Source organism: Oryctolagus cuniculus, chromosome 17 (genome assembly GCF_964237555.1).
Source record: "Oryctolagus cuniculus chromosome 17, mOryCun1.1, whole genome shotgun sequence".
NCBI lineage: Eukaryota > Metazoa > Chordata > Mammalia > Lagomorpha > Leporidae > Oryctolagus > Oryctolagus cuniculus.
This window is the reverse complement of record NC_091448.1, coordinates 35,491,706-35,507,326: the sequence shown is the minus strand read 5'-3', so window position 1 is coordinate 35,507,326 and position 15,621 is coordinate 35,491,706. Positions and strand designations below refer to the sequence as shown.

General features: G+C 37.8%; 1 protein-coding gene across 6 annotated transcripts in view; it reads right to left on the bottom strand.

Moving 5' to 3' along the window:
• Positions 1-15,621, bottom strand: part of MED13 (mediator complex subunit 13) — a 114,977-nt gene that overhangs the window by 17,767 nt on the left and 81,589 nt on the right. For 5 of the 6 annotated variants that reach the window (XR_011383550.1, XR_007911285.2, XM_051824707.2 and 2 more), the window contains 8 exons: positions 12,436-12,597; positions 8,666-8,889; positions 7,003-7,192; positions 5,613-6,069; positions 3,575-3,794; positions 2,713-2,904; positions 2,319-2,542; positions 514-656 (listed from right to left, as the gene is read on the bottom strand). Coding sequence is in view for 4 of the 6 variants with exons in the window: in XM_051824707.2 (XP_051680667.2) it covers positions 514-656; positions 2,319-2,542; positions 2,713-2,904; positions 3,575-3,794; positions 5,613-6,069; positions 7,003-7,192; positions 8,666-8,889; positions 12,436-12,597 (1,812 nt within the window). In the remaining 2 variants the exon portion in view is untranslated. The remainder of the gene's footprint in view (positions 1-513; positions 657-2,318; positions 2,543-2,712; positions 2,905-3,574; positions 3,795-5,612; positions 6,070-7,002; positions 7,193-8,665; positions 8,890-12,435; positions 12,598-15,621) is intronic. The other variant, XM_051824708.2, reaches the window with a different exon arrangement.

Here is a 15,621-nt window from a genome sequence, read left to right as displayed (position 1 = left end):
CATCTGTGGTTTTTTTTTTTTTTTTTTAAAGATTATTTATTTGAAAGCCAAAATTACAGAGTGACAAAACGGAAGAGAGACAGAGAGATCGAGATCGAGGTTGAGATCATCCATCTGTTGGTTCACTCTCTAACTGGGCACAATGGCCAAGATGCAGCCAGGCCAAAGTCAGGAGCCGGAAGCCTGATTCGGGTCTCCCACACGGGTGCAGGGGCCCAGGCACTTGAGACATCTTCCACTGCTTTCCCAGGCACATTACCAGGGAACTGGATTGGAAGTGGATCATCTGGAACTTGAACCTGTGATGGTATGGAATGCCTGCTAATGTGGAATGCCTGTGTCACAGGGAGTGGCTTAACCTGCTGTGTTACAATGTCAGCCCCTGCGATTTCTTTACAAAAATAAAAAGTTTTACAGATAACTTTTGCATTTTATTCAGCACACATACCTAGCAATGTGTGTGAATGAACGTAACAGACATTTATATACTACATAATAAATATACAAATTTACCTTTTAATTCTCCATGACCAATCCTTCCTAGACGACCAATTACAACTCTCCATGGTAATGAACTCATTTGTACAAGTCCTAAGCACCATTCCCAAAGTTTCTGTAGACCAAACCTTCTAGCAGAACCTTTTTTCCGACGAGCCCTACAGAATGGAATACCGAAATAATCAAATATTTTTAAAATGTGTAAAAAACTGGTTCCTTAATTTTAATGCTTCACATTTTTATAAGTCCTAAGTAAGAATATTCATAGAATCTTGGGTTTGGAATGCAAAATTTTAATATACATTACAATTCTATTTACCTTAAAATAAAAAAAAGTTTTTCTATGAACCACCTCATGTGACCAACAACACTACTTTATACCAGTACTGTCCTAATATATCCATACTTAAAAGTTTTGCAGGTCATTAATAAGATTCTGTCATAACAATTCAACTCTGCTGCTGCATTATGAAAACAGCCATAAACAATAAATAGCTAAACAAATAGGAATGTTAAGAGCAAGGCCAATCCTTGCATTGTACTTTAGGATAAAGAATGCTCAACATAACACCACACTTCTCAGAAAAACAACAATGGATTATGTTTTCTACGTGCATGTCCTTTACTAAGCAAACACCTAACAGAAGCACTCCAGCTAAGCAAAAATAGCTAATATTTATTACATACTTTCTACATACCAAGCACTGTGCCTAATCATTTTACACTGTAATATAACACTGCATTCTAATAATCCTGTGAGGCAGATACAATTATCAGATTTCACAAAAAAAGCAAGTTGTAGTTAGGCCAGCTAAAGTCAGTTTCCTAAGATACCCACAAAGTGGCAGAGTTACTATCTGAACCCAGGTCTGATTCCATTGGTGCACCTTTTTTTCCTTTAAATTTATTTACTTTTTTAAAGGAAAAGTGACAGAGGAGAGAGAGAGAGAGAAAGAACAGAGGAGAAGGGAGGAAGGGGGAAGTAGATAGAGGAGTTCTTCCATCCACTGGTTTATTCCCCAAATAGAGGCCACAGACAGGTCTGAGCAAGGCTGAAGCCAGGATCCTGGAATTCCATCTCAGTTTCCCACATGGGTGGCAGAGGCCCAAGCATTTTGGGCCATCATCTGCTGCCCTCCCAGGCGTATTAGCAGGGAGCTGAACTGGATTCTTAGTAGTCAGAACTAGAACTAGCATGCAGATGTCCCAGGTAGAGGCTTTAATCCCCTAATCCCTAACCTATCCACCCCCAACCACACCCCCACACATTTTGAAGAGTTCATTCATGAACTAATCTCTATTTATTTATCAAGATAGCAAAGAGAGCGGCTGGCGCTGTGGCGCAGTAGGTTAAGCTTCTGCCTGTGGCACCGGCATATATGGGCGCCGGTTCAAGTTCTGGCTGCTCCTCTTCCGATCCAGCCCTCTTCTATGGCCTGGGAAAGCAGCAGAAGATGGCTCAGGTACTTCAGCCCCTGCACCCCCGTGGGAGACTCAGAAGAAACTCCTAGCTCCTGGCTTCGGATTGGCACAGCTGAAGCCACTGGGGCCATTTGGGGAATGAACCAGCAAATGGAAGACCTCACTCTCTGTCTCTACCTCTCTCTTATGTATCAAGGAAATAAGGTAGAAAGTACTATTCTAAGGTTGATAAGATAGCAAATAAATCTTTACAACCAACAATGCCACAATAACAGCCTCCTATCCTTAATGCATATATCCTTCCAAACCATTTTCTATTTAGTAAACAAGAAACATAATATACATGTATGTACATATATGATTTTTTCAAAGGATGATTTTCACTAAGGAAAAAGTACCTATTTGGAACATCGATGTTAATGATACAAGTTTCTAATAGTTCTCCATACAGATCTGTACAAGATGCAAGAATCCACCTTTGATCATGTGATAAACAGTAGCCTACAAAAAGAACATTATATTTCTGTCCAGCTTCTCCAAATGTTTCACCCAGCTCTGTTTGTTTGTCCTTCACTGGGGCCAGAATGAAAGGAGGTGTATAGAGTCGAATACATTCTGGTCTCTGTAAAATAAAAAACGAAGGTGCTAAATATGACACTATAAAATTTTAGGAATATACCCAATTATAAATCTTTAGAGAATGAGAGCTAAATTAAAAATCCTACTTAGTTTTTCACAAAATCATAAAATGTGTAATCATTCAGTAACTTTGGTCATAGAAAATATACTTACATCAGGACTTTTCAGAGCAGTTTCCATGGCTAAACCTGGACCGAAGCCAGTCAGTGTTTTCACATTGGTTGATGTTGGAAGTGGTCTCCGACACTGGGTAAAGGCCGAAAAAGCCAGGGATTTTAAATGCTGGGTATAGATTTGCCTATCTTCATGCTTCACAGGTTGTAACAGGTACTGACAAGGAACAATCTAAGCATAGGCAAATATAACAAATATTAGATTTCCAATAAAGAATAAAAGAAATTAAACTCTAAGAACCCTTTACCAGTATATTTAAATGATAATCTAAAGAATTATATTCTCTTATCTATTACAGAGTTTTATAAAAGTCCATTTTGCCAGTGGGTCCTGTACTAAAGAACTTTATAAAAACTTTCAAAAGTGTCAACACAACAATTACATTAATAAATACTGAGTACAACTAACTAGTATTACTGTATTCTATATAATAAAATGGTTAAATTCCTCCTAATTTTACTTGTAATCTGCCCTATTTAGAACTCCAGTTTATACAGGTCCATGCTACGTTTACCTGCTTAGGCTTATGAATTTAAACACTGGATTAAAAGGTTAACACAGGACCAGTATTTAACATACTATATACTATATGCAATTTTTACTTCTCATTATTATTGTGGTATGATTGTAAAATTCATGTTTTACAACATATCATATCATCAAGAATTTTATATTTTACATCAGGTATGTTATTACAACATAGCTAACATCTATATCACTTAAAGTTAAATCAATAATAGAACTTGGCTTTCAGAACACCAATTTGAAAACAGAAAAATAGTATCTTTCAAACAGCAAACTGTTTTACAAATATTTAACTCACAATATTTATCAATCTTACCTGTACAGAAACAGTACTCTTAATATGTGGAGGAAGAGTTTGGACCATTTCCAAGAAGCATCGAAGTAGTCCCAAAGTCCACACATTAGAAGAGTTAGTGCCTTCATCTTTATTTTCATAGGTAAAAGGATCGATTATATAAACAACAATTGCAGGTGGATAGGTAATTGCATGTGAATCACCATCTGTGGGGATTCCCACTTTATCTCGATCCATCGTGCTAAAATATGAAGTAGAAGTAAGACAAAAACTTGTACTGTATTGCTGGGAGTGCATTCAAAAGCAGGCTCTTGATCCCCCATCCCTTTTTTTGTTTTTGGTGGGAAGTATCAGTGAACCATACATACATACATACGTACTAGCATAAGAAGAAAATAGAAATAAAATTCTTAAAACTGCAGTATATCTGAAATGAGAGTTTAGTGCATAAAGGATAAAACTGGTCCTCTGTCTAAGACCTATCTCAGTAGCAGCCCCAAATCACAAAATTGGCTAAATCAAGATCAGAAAGAAACCAAGTTCTACAGGTAACGCTACCACCTGGAGCGCCAGCATCCTATATGGGTGCCAGGTGAGTCCCAGATGCTGCACTTCCTCTCCAGTTCCCTACTGGTGACCTGGGAAGACAGCAGAAGATGGCCCAACCGCTTAGGCCCCTGCCACCCATGTAGGAGACCTGGATAAAGCTCCTGGCTCCCAGCTTCAGCCTGGCTCATCCCTGACCGTTATGGCCATCCAGGGAGTAAATCAATGGATGGGAGATCTATCTTTCCCTCTCTCTAACTCTTTCAAATAAATCTTCAAAAAAAAAAAAAAAAAGGGGGGGGGGAAGAGAAGAAAGAAAGAAAGGAAGGAAGAAAGAAAGAAAGAAAACCAGATTCCCAGATCTATTCAATGTTCTACTACATTTCATACTTCGTAATTTCAATGGTAAACCAGTTACATTATTTGATGGCTAATTTTTTTTAAACTTCGAATCTGTTTAGATGTTTAAGATGGCTGGATTAATATAGGGAATAGTCTGCTTTTTTATCGATGTATATGAGTATAACTCTGCGAACAACTGTATCCTGGATAGATGACAGGTTTAACAATGCTCAGCCTAACCAAATTTATAAACTAAAAGGGAAGTTCACTCAATACTTTCATCATAAAAGGACTGAGAGGGGCCGGTGTTGTAGCGTCAAGGTTAAATTGCCACATGTGATGCCAGTATCCCATATGAGCACTGGTTTGAGTCCGTTGCTCTACTTCTGATCCAGCTTCCTGGTGATATGCCTGGAAATGCAGCAAAAGATGACTCAAGTACTTGGGCTCCTACCATGAGGAAGACCAAGATGGAGTTCAGGCTCCTGGCTTCAGCGTGGCTAAGCCCTGGACATTGCAGCCATACGGGGCGTGAACAAGCAGACAGAGGAGCTCTGTCTCCCCTTCTAACTCTGCCTTTCAAATAAACAAATCAATCTTTTTAAAAAAAGGGAATGAGAAATGTCATCACTATGGTCATTATAAAAAAAACTTGGAGGGGCCAGGGCTTTGGTGTAGTGGGTCAAGCTGCCGCCTCCAGTGCCAGCCTCCCATATGGGCCAGTTCAAGTCCCAGCTCCTCCACTTCCAATCCAGCTCTCTGCTATGGTCTGGGAAAGCAGTAGAAGACGGCCCAAATTCTTGGGCCCCTGCACCCACATGGGTGAGCCAGAAGTGTTCCTGGCTCCTAGCTTTGGATTGGCGCAGCTCTGGCCGTTGTAGCCAGTTGGGGAGTAAACCAGCAGATGGACGACCTCCCTCTCTCTCTCTCTCTCTCTCTCTCTCTCTCTCTGCCTCTCCTTCTCTCTCTGTGTAACTCTGACTTACAAATAAATAAACCTTTAAAAAAAGGAAAACAAAACTTGGAAGCATTACATAAAGCACAATGTATGCATATTATATCACATTACACCCCATTTAGCAGATACTGAAAATGCTCATAACTCATATTTAGAAAAAATTAAGAATCATAGTTTTTATATTTGTGCAAAAATCAGTGTTTTTAAAGATACCTTTCAGACACATCAGGATGTGGCTGAGTAGGAAGCGAAGATGACTCTCCAGAAATCCCAGCTGTCTGTAGAGTTGATGACTGCTGCCCCCCTAGCTGGCCATTCTGAACTGCACTTGCTTGTGCAGACATGGACCCTGTAGCACTACTGCTCATACTGCCAAAGGGTGGAAATGAAGGTAGTTTATTTGATGATGCTCCACTATTCAAACTGGAGGATGAAGAAGATGAAGTTGTGGTCAAAGTCGAATTAGCTGTTGCAACCGAAGTAGGCAGTGCAACCCCTGAAGTCACAGTCATAGTGCTGCTTGCTGCAGATGCTAGGGTGGCTGATGGAGTATTAGTATTTCCAGTACTTGCCATCTGAGATGGTGTAATCAAAGACTGACTTGGAGGGGTAACTAAATTTGGCTGGGAAAGCAGAGAGCTGTCCAGTGGCTGCGAAGCAAGATAAGGACCTAAAGATAAAAACAGGAAGGGTATTTAAATTCTTTATTTCACTGGTTAGTTCTTTTTCAAATTCTTTATGAATAAAATAATAATCTAATTTATACTTTCTTGGTAATTACTCTCCCTAAACTGCCTGCTAACAATTTAGTATCAACTAGCTTATTTTCACCTAGAAATTGAAAACGGAATTGTAAAAGTAAACCAGCTTTTTCATGCAAATTAAATAAATGATTACCATGAAATAAAATAAAATTACATTTTCTAGATGCAACTAATTAAATGCAATAAATATTATGTAGCAAATTCCCATCAAATCATTAAAAAGGCTCCTAAACCACAAGTTGAAAAAATATTTTCTACACCAATAGCTAATTAAAACCCAAAATGGTAAAATGGTAGAATGTTATCATAAGGTTCAAATTATTGGAATGCCAAATGCCTCTGAATTAATTTGGTTCTGCATCTCTGTGGATTAAGTCTAAAGGACGCTCAATGATATTATAAGCAAGTCTAAAGTACTTGGTCATTTTCTTAGCTACACACACACAAGAAAACTATGTCTTGGTGTTACAGAGGTTAGCTACAAATTATTTTATTTCTAAAACTATTAGCAAATCAAGAATTCTATAACTTAAAACATTAGATCCTACAAAAGCATAGAAAATAGTCTTTAAATAAAATTTCCTCCTGCCTGATAGGAACCCTACATGAGGGATTAGTAAACTCTCTCTGTAAGGATTCAGATAATAAGTACTTTTGGCCTCACAACCCACACTGTCGGTTACATCTGCTCAGCTCTAAATTTGTAGCACAAAAACAGACAATATGCAAATAAAGGAAGATAACTGTGATCAAATTACAATTTTATTTATGAAAATAGCTGGTGGACAAGGCCACACTTGGCTAATACTGGTCTTACAGAATAAAAACAAATTGAATACCTAGGTCATATCTGCAGACTTGTGCATAAAGTTTGAGCTTAGAAAATGCTTCATTGTTACCATCAGCTGCCTGAGAAAACCATTCTGCTACCAACTTTTCTGATAGTTTCTTTGATGCAGTAGATCCAACTCTCATGATCCCATCCGTCAACAGTCGAGAAATCGGTCTATGTTGACCTAATCGACAGGACTATAAATATACATACAGAAAGCAAAAAAGTCAATGTACTACAGTATTTAGTATATTAAAGCATTTATGCTATTTTAAATAATCTTATTTATAATGAGCATTTTATATAACAATATCAGTAGTGAAATGGCACCACTAGTCTTCTTCCTTTAGAGATTCATTAAATTTTGTGAAAACTTAGACACCCCTAATGAAAAAGTATCTAAATAATAATACTGCACTAAAACCATTTACTCTGAATAATCAAAGTTTACAGAATAAAGAATGATGCAAAAAGCAGTCATTTTTTGTTATAGCCATACATCTATGCCAATTCATGTATATAAATACATATTCAATGTAAATTAAAATTTGGTATTGAAATACAGTTTCTCCCAGCTCTCCCTCTAGTTCTGTGGGCCACCAAATTTTCTAAGAAGCTCAATGACAAATAAGTTTATAACACGGGAGTAGGAAATTTACTGTGAATCACTGAAAGTTCAATATAATACACAAGATTTTCCCAAATCTATTTAATTATGGAACTTCTTGCTGGGAGGATTTTTTAGGACTTGTATTTAATTAACACTCCTTGGGGAATGTTTATTTATAAAACATATACAGCAGATCCACTGGTATTAAAAAGAAACTTACAAGGAAACTAAACTAGTATACACTAACAAATTCAGTTAAAGAAACTAAAAATGTACAGACTGGATTTTCATATATTTGTGGAAAAAAGTTGCAATACAGTAAAACCTTATGTCCTATGCGTAATTCTTAAAGTATACAATCATTGTGCACAGAGATGGATACAACATGAAAATTCTAACTTAAGAGATTTACTGAATTTCAAGTGCTGCCTCTGGTTGCCTTCAGCAGGGCCAAACCAAATGATTTCACAGGCTTTATATGGCTCGTGAGCCAGACCCTCCCCAACCCGTCCCATAGAATCAGTACGAGAAATTTTACAGAGGTTAATTTTTTTCTCCTAGCTATTTAACAATGCTTTAAATTGTTTTAGACATGGTTACTTTAAATAAAATATATAAGGGTATTTCAAAATTTTCATGGAAAAATGGAGTGGAAAGGTTAAGTTTATTTTTCATGCAAAAAATTTTGAAATATACATTTTTCATAATAATATATTTTCTGTGAACTTTTTGAAGATCCTGCAAACACAAGAATTGCACAATTTTTACCCCAAAATAAACAACTTTTAATTTCATTTTTACATAAAATTTCTGAAGTATCCTCATATATGCCTTCAATGTTTTTCCCCAAAAACAGATTTCTACACAAAACTAGCCAAGAGACTGAGTTAGAACTGCCAAAGGATTTAACTGGCTAGTGTTAGAAGTAAACACCTGGTCTGACATCATCATTACTCTGCCCCATTCACTGAAACTTCCCACTATACTTTCCATATAAGCATACAGATCATAAGGTAGTTTTAAAATGCCACTTTTTTTTTTTTTTTTAAACAATACCTACCTCATATATTGCAGTAAGATCTCTAAAAAAGCTTTTGGCTCCATTTAACAAGGCTTCATTTTCTGGACACAGTACAACATAGGCTATATCTCTTTGAGATCCATAGGGTTCCAGCATAAGTCTCTCCCAATAAGGGAGAGCAAATGGAGAAAGCACCAGAAAATCATAATCATAACCCAACAAAAACGTGGGGATTGGCAGTGGTTCTGGAGATTCATCAGTTCCTAGTTAAAAAGACATATTTTAAGAAAACACTTAAGAAAAGATTATCTTTTTATTTAAATGTCAAAAGTTAGTGAAGTAATTATTAGTAAAAATACTCAATTTAAAGAAAAAATACTTAAACCCAGAGACTGAGACTTTTCCAGTTAAGAATTTCTCAAACGGTCCTTTTTATAAAAAAAATTTATTTTACTTATTTGATAGAGTTAAAGGGGCTGGTGCCGTGGCACAGTAGGTTAATCCTCCTCCAGCGGCACTGGCATCCCATATGGGTGCCGGTTCTAGTCCCGGCTGCTCCTCTTGCAATCCAACTCTCTGCTGTGGCCTAGGAAAGCAGTAGAAGATGGCCCAAGTGCTGGGCCCCTGCACCTGCATGGGAGACCAGGAAGAAGCACCTGGCTCCTGGCTTCAGATCGGCGCTGCTCCAGCCATTGTGGTCATTTGGGAAGTGAACCAATGGAAGGAAGACATTTCTCTCTGTCTCTCCCTTTCATTGTCTGTAACTCTACCTCTCAAATAAATAAATATAATCTTTAAAAAAAAAAAAAAGTTACAAAGAGAGGTAGAGCCAGAGAGAGAGAGAGAGAGAGAGAGAGAGAGAGAGAGAGAGAGAAAGTACTCCATTCCACTGGTTCACTCCCCAAATGACCTAGGCGGCCAGAACTTAACTGATGTGAAGCCAGGAGCCAGGAAATTCTATCGGGTCTCCCACGCTGGTGCCAGGGCCCAAAGAGTTGGGCCATCTTCTACTGCTTTCTCAGGCCATAGCAAATAGCTGGATTGGAAGTGGAGCAGCCAGGACTTGAATTGGCACGCATATGGGATGCAGGCATTGCAGGCTGGGGTTTTAACCCACTGTGCCAGCCAGCCCCATCAAATGGCTTTTATAAAACATATCTGAGTACCTTAATTTAAACTAAAAAAACAATCTGAGGAGCTGGTACTGTGATGCAGTGGGTAGGGCTGCCACCTGCAATGCCAGCATCTCCTATGGATGCTGGTTTGTGTCCCAGCTGCTCTACTTCCAATCCAGCTCTCTGCTATGGCCTGGGAAAGCAGAAGGAGATGGCCCGAGTCCTTGGGCTCCTGCACCAGTAAGGAAGATCCAAAAGAAACTCCCAGCTCCTGGCTTCGATGGGCACAGCTCTGGCCGTTGTGGCCATCTAGGGAATGAACCAGCAGATGGAAGACATCTCTCTCTCTCTCTCTCCCCCACAACTCCTCCCTCCCTCCCTCCCTCCCTCTCTTTCTCTGCCTCTCTATGACTCTTTCAAATAAATAAATAAATCTCTTTTAAAAATCAATTTGAGTGAAAAATCCAGAAATATATCAAGAGGAGCCAGCAATGTGGCTTAGTAGGCTAGCCTTCTGCCTATAGCAACAGCATCCCAAGTGAGCACCAGTTCCTGTCCTGGCTGCTCCTCTTCCAATCAGGCTCTCTGCTGTGGCCTGGGAAAGCAGAAGATGGTGCAAGTGCTTTGGCCCCATAACCACGTGGGAGACCTGGAAGAAGCTCCTGGCTTTGGATCAGCCCACCTCCAGCCATTGCGGCCATTTGGGGAGTGGGCCAGCAGGTGGAAGATCTTTCCGTCTCTCCCTCGCTCTCTCTGAAACTCTGCCTCTCAGATAAATAAATAAATCTTTAAAAAAATAGAGAAATACATCAAGAAAGCATGGGAAGAGAATTTTACTTTACTTTTAATAAATTTGAATGGTGGAACATCTAATCATAACATAAACCTATCCATTAAAAAATTATAAACAGGATCATATAAATTTAAATTCTGGCATGAAACATTACACTTTATAAATAAAGCCAAATGAAGAGGACTTAGAATGCATGTGATAAAAGGTTCATTTCCATATCCCAGAAAAGGAGACCTACAAATACATAAGAAAATAGCCAACAACATCTGCTGTAAATAGTAAATGAGTCAACAATATTATATTTATTGTATTGTATATTTAAAAACTTAAGAGGATCGAGCTTATATTTTTTCTTAATACAACAAAGTAATTTTTGTTAAAAAAAGAAAATGCCAACCTAAGAAAAATATGCAAAGGACATGAATGAAGTTTATAAAAATAGAAATACCCCTTACATTAAAAAAAGATGCTCAATCTCAAAAGAAAAAAACAAACTGAAATTAACAATAGCAAACAAATATAATGCTTGCTATGTACATTATGTCCAAAGCTCTTTATATATATAGTACTAACTCACTTAGTCCTCACAAAATAACATATAAAGCAGATACTATTACTCATCTACCTTTAGAAGGCAACAGCTAAGAAAGAAGTGGCAGAAGAGGGATATGAATCTACGAAATCTACCCTCACTGTCTGTACCATGCAGTCTCTCAAGCTAAATGAAATAACCATTGTTCAGATGCCTACTCAGCACCTACTCGAACATGGAGTGGGGAAACAGGGACTTAATTGGTGGGAAGGAACCGTGCTTTTAATTACTAATGCTATGCCCTCTTTTCATATCTATTTTTATTATATTTTAAACTTTATTTTTATTTACTTGAAACAAGAAAGACAGAAACAGATGGAGAAAGAACATCCAACAAATGATTCAATCCCTAAAGGTCTACAGCCAGAGCTGTATCAGACCAATGCCAGGAGCCTGGAACTAAAGAGTCTGAATCTGAGTCTCCTGTGTGGGCAGCAGCGACACAAGAACTTGAGCCATCTGCTGCTGCCTAGTATGGGCAATAGCAGGAAGGTAGATCAGAAGTAGAGCCAGAAATCACACTCAGCATTCTGAAATGGGATGTGGGAGTCCCAAGCAGCATCTTCTTCTTTTTTTTTTTTTTTAAAGATATATTATTATTTGAAAGGCAGAATTAGAGAGAGAGAGACAGACAGACAGACAGAGGAGAGAAGGATCTCCCAACTGCTGGTTCGTTACCCAGATAGCTCCAATAGCCAGGGCAGTGCGAGGCTGAAGCCAGGAGCTTCTTCCTGGTCTCCCATGTGTGTGGCAGGGGCCCAAGCACTTGGGCCATCTTCCTCTGCTTTCCCAGGTGCATTAGCAGGAAGCTGAATCAGAAGTGGAGCAGCCAGGACTCAATGCCATATGGGATGCTGGCACTGTAGGCAGAGGCTTAACCATTAAGCCAGAACACCAGCCTTGCAAACAGCACCATTTAATGGCTGTGTCAACTGCTTGCCCCTGACCCACTTTTAATTGAATTTTCTAAAATGAGAGTTTACAACAATAGAAATACTTAGCTTTTTAAACAATTTTAGAAGTATGACCCTTTTTTCATATAAAATCTTACTGGGAAGTCCAATTTGTAAAAAAGGATGCAAGTGAAGTTACTCCTTTTGAAGACAGGTTGGAGAATTCAATAAATTGAATGTTGGAAATGTTCAAAAAAGCCTAGGACTGGAGTTAGACCACAAAGTATAATGTCCTTAATTAAAACATAACACACAAAAATATTTCAGAAGACTATCATTGTACTTATTCTAGTTAGGCACAGAAAATCTGAGGACTGATATCAATCAATCATCACACATCACTATAAATAACTTACCATAAGAACCTCGACCAGCCATTTTATGAAACTGTTGCCAAGTCAGAGGACCTTGAACCCCCCAAGGTCTAATTGTTCTTTTTTTCTGAATAGCATCCTGAAGAACTGGCTGAAGAGAGAGGAGCATTCGAAGTATATCCTGTGAGCACTGCATACTCACATCTACAAGCATTTTAAAGAAAAGTAAATAAGAATTGCTATTACCAATATACACAAGAGCTTTAATAAGAAATACATTTAGGGAAATTCAGCTCTCTATCATCAACATTAAAACTCTGCTTATATAGAGAACTGTGTTAAGTTCTACAAAAAAATTATCTATAGAAATGATTCTTCTAGATACTTACAACCAGAACACAAAAAAGACTGTAAGTCATCTTCAAAAATTCATTAATTAGCTGATTAATTGGCTTATAAACTATGAACTAAGCAAACAAATGTCTTTGTTTTTACACTTATTTTGATTAAGACAGATAATTTACCAGAAAAAAATTTGATTCACAGTGACATGAGTTGTAAGTCATGTCCCTTAATTAAATAATCACTATGGTAAAATCATCACATACATTAGGCTGGTTATAATGATTAAAGTTTAATTTTGGGGAAAAGGTAGACTGTAAAAACTGTCTACCTTGAATAATAACAGATAACTTGAATAATAACAGATAAAGTCACTCACATTGCTAAAATGTATTCTATTATCCATAGATAAATAAGTGTGGAAGGTACTGCTCATAACTGTCAAATGGCTAAAAAGAAAAATCACTAGATGATATTGATATAATTCATATGGCCCCTGGAATGGTTTCAGTACCATTAAACTTGTCCAAGCATACTATTACATCAAACCATTCAACTCTAATTATTTAACCATTGCAGGCTTTAACTGCCTATAACTAAATATTGGACTAAACACAAATACAATGTTTAATAACTATGACATATAAACTATTGTATATATAACTATACCAATATCACTGAGTCATTAAAGTGGTAACAAAACTATTTGACATAGACTAATACCTAACATAGTGGTAAATGAAAACAGGCTGTAAAATTCTATATGGAATATATTTTACACAACTAGAAGAACATAAAACAAAGTCTAGAAAACATTATCAATGAGTACAGTTATTTATTATCATCACATAGGAGTTTTGTAAACACGTATGTGGAGCTTAACTCCAAGAAATCCTGATCTGAATGAGGTTCAGAAATTTGTATTTTAAGTCAGTGTGATTCTGACAGACATTTTTCCTACTCAATAAATAAAATATTTATTGAGCACTAAAATATTTATTGAAGATCTATAGCGCATGAACTGTACTAGCTGCTGAGAATACTAAATAAACAAATTCCTATTTATGTCTTCAGGTATTCTATAATGATGGCAAGGAAAGACTGACATGAAGAAAAACCTAAGGACTAAGGAAGAAAAATAATTATCTACAAAACCTGAGACATGAATGAAAAACAATTTCATATACATATGAAATATGTGGATATATAAGGATCTTCAAGAGTAAACAAATAAATTAATACAAAAGAACGGAGCATCCAGAAATCAAACCTCTAATTCATGATCAGCTGATTTATGACAAAGGTGCCAACACAACTTAATGGGGAGATAATCAGTCTAATGGATAGTCACACTCAAAAGAATGAATTTGAAACCTTCCCACACATTATGTATAAAAATTAATTAAAACGGATAATGGACTTAAATAAGAACTAGAATTACAAAACTCTTAGAAAAAAATATAGGAATAAACTTTCATGAAACTGAACTAGGGACATGTCTTTGAGATATGAGACCAAAAAAACAAGCAATAAGAAAAAAAATTGTACTTCAGAAAAATTAAAAACTTTTGTGCTTCAAAGATTACCATCAAGAAAGAAAGTAAAAACACAACCCCCAAAATAGGAGAAAATATTTATAAATCATATATCTCCTAAGGGTCTTTTTTTTTTTTAATCCTTATAAGGAACTCTTACAATTCGGTAGTAAAACACATAAAAAATGAGCTAAAGGGGCTGGTGTTGTGGCACAGCAGGTTAAAGCACTGGCCTACAGTGCCAGCATCCCATATGGATATTGGTTTGAGTCCCAGCTGCTCCACTTCTGACCGAGATCCCCACTCATGTGCCTGAGAAAGCAGCAGAGGATGGCCCACGTCCTTGGGCCCCTGTACCCACGTGGGAGACCAAGAGAAGGCTCCTGGCTCCTGGCTCCAGATTGGCTCGGCTATGGCCACTGTGGCCATTTGGGGACTGAATCTTCAACTGTTTTTCAAATAAATAAGATAAATCTTAAAAAAAAAAGAAAGAAAGAAAAACTAAAGATCTAAAAAGATATTTCTTCAGAGAAGATACAAAAGCACAATAAACAAATGAATAACATGGAGGCCAGAATGGTAGAACAGTCGGTTAAGTTGTTACTTGAGATGCCAACAGCCAGCATGCCATTATGCGTGCCAGTTGCTCCATTTCTGATCTACCGCTCTGCTAATGACCTGGAAAAAGCATCAGAAGATGGCCCAGGGGCCAGCCATGTGACGCAGTGGGTAAAATTTCCACCTGCAGTGCCACCATCCCATATGGGCACCAGTTGGAGTCCCAGCTGCTCCACTTCCGATCCAGCTTTCTGCAATGGCCTGGGAAAGTAGTAAAAGATGGCCCAAGTCCTTGGGCCACTGCATGCACATGGGAGCCAGACGAAGCTCCTGGCTTCGGATCAGCGAAGCTTCAGCCGTTGCAGTCATCTGGGGAGAAAACCAGCAGAGGGAAGACCTGTCTCTTTCTCTCTCTCCCCCTCTCTGTAATTCTGCCTTTCATATAAATAAATAAATCTCTTAAAAAAAATAAAAAGAAGATGGCCCAAATATTTTGGCCCCTACCATCCATGTGGGAGACCCAGATAAATCTCTGGGGTCCTGATTTCAGCTTGGCCCAGTCCCAGCTATCACAGCCATTTGGGGAGTGAACCAGTAGGGGAGAAAAAAAAACCTCACCCCTCCATCACAAGGCTTTTCAAAGAAACAAAAATAAATCTTGAAAATATGCTCAACATCACTAGTAATCAGGGAAAATCAAATCAAAACAACAATAAGATACTGTTTCGTAACCACTATGACAACTATAATCAACAAGACATACAGAGGCAGGTCTTTGGCTAAGCAGTTAAGA